The 6,000-nt window shown below is 50.7% G+C and overlaps 1 protein-coding gene across 2 annotated transcripts in view; it reads right to left on the minus strand.

Annotated features, from left to right (window-relative positions):
* Positions 1-4,250, minus strand: part of LOC141763946 (protocadherin-10-like) — a 28,943-nt gene extending 24,693 nt beyond the window's left edge. Inside the window, exon 1 of one of the 2 annotated variants that reach the window (XM_074628787.1) lies at positions 1,062-4,250. In XM_074628787.1, the coding sequence (XP_074484888.1) occupies positions 1,062-3,635 (2,574 nt within the window). In that variant the 5' untranslated portion in view covers positions 3,636-4,250. The remainder of the gene's footprint in view (positions 1-1,061) is intronic. The other variant, XM_074628788.1, reaches the window with a different exon arrangement.
* Between the last annotated feature and the right edge of the window lie 1,750 nt (positions 4,251-6,000).

Below are 6,000 nucleotides of genomic sequence, written 5' to 3' on the forward strand. Positions count from 1 at the left end.
TGAATCAACTCACATTATCTGTGCTGAAGAAGGTTTTTCTGTGCGTAAGAAGGCTGCTGGTGTGACTTTTACGCACGGAAATGCTCTCTTTGGTGGGCGTTTTCTACAAAGTCTCTGATGCATTTATGTATTTCTTGTGTTCACTGTGATTATAATTTGGACTTACTATGATAGGAGCCACACCTTTTCCTTCCAGGTAACTCAAATATTCAAAAGCTGCTGATTAAAAATCTTCGGATGAATAACTCGAGTCAGATAAATATCACCCAGTGTCTTCCAACTTTCGTGGTTTCACTGTGGAAATTAAAAGCACTTTATACGCCCCAAAGTCAAAATCCTTGTCACTCACTCTTACTGTGTAAATTATGTGCGCACAATCTGAAGGTTTATCTGATAGCGGTCTGTTTGTTGTGAATAAAAACGAAACTAAAAAAAGAAACCCACATGAGATTCAACAATTGACACGTTCAATCAGCATTACACGCTTGACGATGATTAAAAGGCCACTGAGCAGAACAGCCGAGTCAATAGCAGCAGATACCAATTCCATCCATCCTCTCGGGGACTCTGTGTGTTGCGCGTGACCGGGGTGGATAACATATACTTTTGACGTGGAGCAGGCACAGCTGCTGATTTATGAGGTTAACCCTTTAAATCACGGCTTTGTGGGGGCTGTGGCTCAGAGTGTAGAGCAGGTTTGTCCACCAATTGGAAGGTTGGTGGTTCGATCCCCGGCTCCTCCGGGTCACATGTCGATGTGTCCTTGAGCAAGACACTTAACCCCAAATTGCTCCCGAAGGCTTAGCCATCGGTGTGTGAATGATTATTTAGATTAGATCCTGATGGGCAAAGTTGGCACCTTAGCAGCCTCTGCCATCAGTGTATGAATGTGTGTGTGAATATGTGAATGCTGACATGTAGTGTAAAAAGCGCTTTGAGTGGTCGGAAGACTAGAAAAGCTGCTATATAAACGCAAATCCATTTACCATTTGTGCACTTTTTTTTTATTATTAATGCATCTGAAGTGGAGCCCTGCAGCTTTATTCCGGCCTCCTTCTTACCTCGTTAGAGAGAATGCTGCCGTTGGATATGATGTCCGGTTGTTGGTCACTATAACCCGTGACTATGGCGCCGCAGGGGTTGCTGTGATCCGCGTCGGTGCTGCGTGACGGGCTGCACGGCTTCAGGAACATCAGATCCGTTTTGGCCGACTCCGGTGTCAGACACACCTGGTAGCAGTAGGAGTTCTGGTTCTGGTGGTGATGATGTGAACCGAATCCCCCCACACCACCCACACTCACTCCTCCCACTCCAGACTCCTCCACGGGCACCTGCCCCACGGGCCCGACCCCTGACGTCACGTTGGTGCTCTGAACCAACATGATGTCGGACTTGCTCAGCTTCTTCTGTTTCCTCCCGCGCGCCTGCCTGCTGCAGCACGAGCTGCAGCAAAGGCAGCAGTCGCCTGACATCAGGCACGTGTACAGGTTGAGCTTCTTGTCCTTCTGGCAGCGCACGGCCAGCACGATCATGGCCAGGAGGAAAACGAAGGACACGGAGCCCAGGGCGATGATGAGGATGAGGGTGAGGTCCAGGGAGGTCTCCTTGGCCTTGGAGGAGGCCGAACCGCGGTCTCCACTGCTGCGGCCTTCCACCACGCTGTCCACTAACATCACGCTCACGCTCGCAGAGGAGGACAGAGGAGGCTGCCCGTGGTCCCTCACCTCGATCAGCAGGTCGTAGTAGCCCTGCGGGTCCCTCTTGGGTGAGATCCTGCGCGCCGTCCTCAGCTCCCCAGTCCTCCAGTCCATTCTGAACATCCCCATCTCGTTGCCCCGCAGGATGCTGTAGGACAGCCGCGCGTTCTCTCCATCATCCGCGTCCATAGCAACGACGCGCGTCACCAGGTAGCCCGGCTCAGCGGAGCGCGGCAGGTGCTCTTTGGCTGTGCCGTTCTTCCCAATTGGGGCTATTACAGAGGGCGCGTTATCATTTTGGTCCACTATGATGACATTTACGGTGGCGTTGGAGAAGAGCTCAACAGCACCGGAGTCCTTAGCCTGGACCATGAAGTTAAACTCCTTCAGCTGCTCGTAGTCGAAAGAGCGCAGCGCGTAAAGGTAGCCGGTGTCCTGGTTTATGGACACATACGTGTCCACGGACATGCCCTGGATGTCACACTCCAATATGGAGTAGGTAATGAGAGCGTTTTGTCCTATATCGGGGTCCAGGGCGCTTACGGCGTGAATGAAAGCACCGGGCACGTTGTTTTCGGTCACGTATACGTCGTAAACCGTCTGCGTAAAGCGGGGCGCGTTGTCGTTCTCGTCGGAGACGTGCACTTTGATGGACTTGCTGGTGGCGAGCGACGGCTGACCTTTGTCTTTGGCCACCACGGTGACGGTGTAGGAGTCCGTGTTCTCTCGGTCCAGCGGTGCGTCCGTCACGATGGTGTAGTAGTTCTTAAAGGACGATTTGAGCTTGAAAGGAACGTCTCCGAGAATCTCGCAGCTCATGTGGCCGTTCTCGCCAGAGTCCCGGTCGGAGACGCTGAAAAGTGCGATGACGGTGCCGGGAGCGTCCTGCTCGCTCACGGACTCGGTCACGGTGCTGAAACCGATCTCCGGCGTGTTGTCGTTCACGTCCACGAGTTTCACGAGCACTTTGCAGTGCGCTGGCACCGCGTTGGCACCTAAATCTTTAGCCTGGACGTATATCTGGTGCGTGTTGCTCTCCTCGTAGTCCACCTCACCCGCCACCTCTATTCTCCCGGTCCTGGCATCGATGTTAAATAAGTCCTTTACGCGCGGGGTGTTGTGGGAGCTGAAAGAGTAAACTATTTCCCCGTTTTGTCCCTCGTCGACATCCGTAGCGTTGAGCTGGATGACCAGAGTGCCCACTGGAGAGTTTTCTCTCAGGTTAACGGAGTACACGGACTGGTCAAAAGTGGGCGCGTTGTCGTTCGAGTCCAGGACTTTAACGACCAGGAGAGCCGTCCCGGTCCTCTGCGGGACCCCGCCGTCCACCGCCGTGAGCACGTACCGGTGCACCGCCTGCTGCTCCCGGTCCAGCGGCTTCTCCAGCACCAGCTCCGCGAACTTGTTCCCGTCGCTCTGCGTCTGCACGTCCAGGTAGAAGTAGTTGTTGTTGGTGATGGCGTAGGTGCTGAGCGCGTTGGTGCCCACGTCCGGGTCGAAGGCGTTCTCCACCGGGAACCGGGTCCCGGGGATGGCGCTCTCGGATATCTCCACGGAGATGTCGGTCTCGGGGAAACCGGGCGGGTTGTCGTTGATATCCATCACCTCGATTTCGACGCGGAAAAGCTCCAGCGGGTTCTCCAGAAACACCTCCAGGTGCAGTAGGCACGGGATGGTCTGCTTGCAGATCTCTTCTCGGTCGATTTTCTCCTTCACCACGAGCGCGCCGTTCTCCAGGTTCACCTCCAGGTAAGGTGTCCGCGAGCTGGGCACCGTCTGGAAGCGGCGAGCGGAAAGTTTAGTAATGTCCAGACCCAGATCCTCAGCGATATTCCCAACCACTGAGCCGGGCTCCTGCTCCTCTGGCACGGAGTAGTGGAGCTGAGAGACCGCTCCATCCAGCAGGATGGAGAGCAGCAGGAATATTAACCAAATCATCTCCTCTCCTCTCCGCTAAAAGTGCACTTCAAAGATGATGATAAAATAAAAAAAAGTGTTATTCCTTTTTCTTACAAGAAATTAGCATTTCCCATTTCCTCTGTCCGTAAAAAGGCAGTGAAATAAACAGCAACACCCGATTGTGAAATTCCTCTCCTCTGCCTCGGGTCAGTGGAACATTGTGTCGTTTCAGCTGTGAGAAGCACAGCCATTTGATCCCGAGCTTTCTCTCTTGTTTTTAATCAATTCTGCACCGGTCGTCTGTGAGTTTTTGGCGTCAGCGCAAACATTGCAAGGCTGCTGGAGGAGCCAGGACGCATAGACAGCCAGCCAACACACTCCTCTGTGCTCAGAACAGACAGCCCCTTTCTTCAGCACACAAAGTCACCAAAAACAACATAAGAAATTCCACAAGAAAAAAAAAGGAGGCAGCAAAAAAAAGTCCTCTTTTACTCGCAGGCGGAATCGACCACAAACGCAACTTCTTAGAATAAATAAAGAACCGGTGCGAATAACAGGACTTTCTCTCTCTTCTCTCTCTGAGAGGATGTAATCACTGCGCCTAAGCGCTCAAAGCGGATGATGTTTGCAGCTCGGCTTCTGTAAGGCGAGTGTGAGCAGCGGGGTTGGTTTTGCGCACAGCTCCTTTCCCCACCAGCCAATGGTATTCTCAAACACCGGGTGTAATGGCACCTGATTGGGGCTCCGCGACGCCAGCCACGAGCACACAATCGGGCCCTCATAACAAAACCAGTTAAGTGCCGCTGCGCTCCTCTCCTCTTCTTCTCTTCTCCCCATCTCTCCTCCAGGCCCAGCCTCAGTTGTGGCAGGGAAATTAAATGTTTTTACACATCCAGTGAATTAAGAAAGTCGAATAAATAGTGGGTGACAGCTGGAGCTCTGCGCAGATAAGATTGCAGCTCTGGAGTAGTGCTGGTATTTCTGAAATATCCTATTGGGGTGGGGAAAACTGACTTTATTTATTATGATCAGGATTTTTTTTCCTTTCTTTTTCACCCCCCAGAGTGACATCAACATGCAACAAAAAAAAGCACCATGACCCTCATGAGGTTGCCCTTGACGCAATTATTTAAACAGTATGGTATTAAAATCTCTGCTCTGATAGCAATGCATGAGTCAGAAATGAACACAAGGATGCCCACAGCCAAAGACCACCATGTAAAAAGAGCCTGCGCAAGTACAGATAGCTAGTGACGCAATACCCCCACCGTGCCATGGCCATCCTCTCATCTCTCTCTCTCTCTCTCTCCTTCTCTCTCTCTCTCTGTCTCTCTCTCCATCTCTCTCTGATGAACACACAATAGGGAGGGGGTAGGGGGAGAAAACATTTTAAATAAAGTAATATCTCCAGTGTTGTTTGGTGGTGAGCATCAGTGTGATCCAAGGGTTCCATCAGAGCAGGATCACACATGAGCTACTTTAATTCAGTGTAATGAAGCGTCATACTTTCAGTCCTACCGTGTTGCTAATAGCCTGGAGTCTATTAGTTTCCTCCTATCTTTCCACATTCTTATCATTAACCCCCTCGCATGCCCGGCCTCCACTGTATATACCGCAGTTAGTTGCATCATGCGCTAATTTAATTCATAACGCATAAATTAAAACATGCAAATGTGGTAGATAGTTTGCGAGTGAGGGGAGAGACGCAAATAGTGGGGGTCTAAGTGCTTTGGAGGATGATGACAAAAAGATGAAAAAGAGCGTAATTGAAGGTAATTAGCATAAGTCTCTAAATTCCAAATGTAATAGACGGGTGCGCAACAATATCGGCCGTAATGCAAAGCGACGTGGCCATTGTGCGGCGGATTAAACAGCGAGCGATCCGCGATTCTGCATCTCGCCTTACAAGTCAGAAGAAACAAAGAGGAGACGTTAGATGAATTTCCAGCCCGTGTCTGAGCCGGAGCTGTGTGACTGAATGGAGCTGACACTGGAGTCGGATCTCAGAGCAGAGCAGAGCAGAGCGCACAGCAGCAGCTCCTCTCTCTCTCTCTCTGACTCTGTGACTCTGTCGTTCTCTCTCTCTCTCTCTCTCTCTCTCTCTCCGTCAGGGTGTTACAGAGACCAACGTCGCCCCCTCGCGTCTGCCCTCTCTCTCTCTTTTTTCCCAAATTCCTGGAGATGAAGAGAGAGAACTTCGATACTGCTTTTGACACTCATCAGTGCAGGAGCTAATTTCAGTTGACAAAAAACACAGCATGTTAAATAGTTACGACGTTATTTAGTTCTCATTTAGGTTCTTTTTTTGTACATTCATACACTAAATTGCTTCTGAATACTTCTTCCACCAGTGTACATCAACAAGTCTGAAAGAGAAAAAATAATATTACAAAAACAGAAAAAA

This window comes from Sebastes fasciatus, chromosome 3 (genome assembly GCF_043250625.1).
Source record: "Sebastes fasciatus isolate fSebFas1 chromosome 3, fSebFas1.pri, whole genome shotgun sequence".
NCBI lineage: Eukaryota > Metazoa > Chordata > Actinopteri > Perciformes > Sebastidae > Sebastes > Sebastes fasciatus.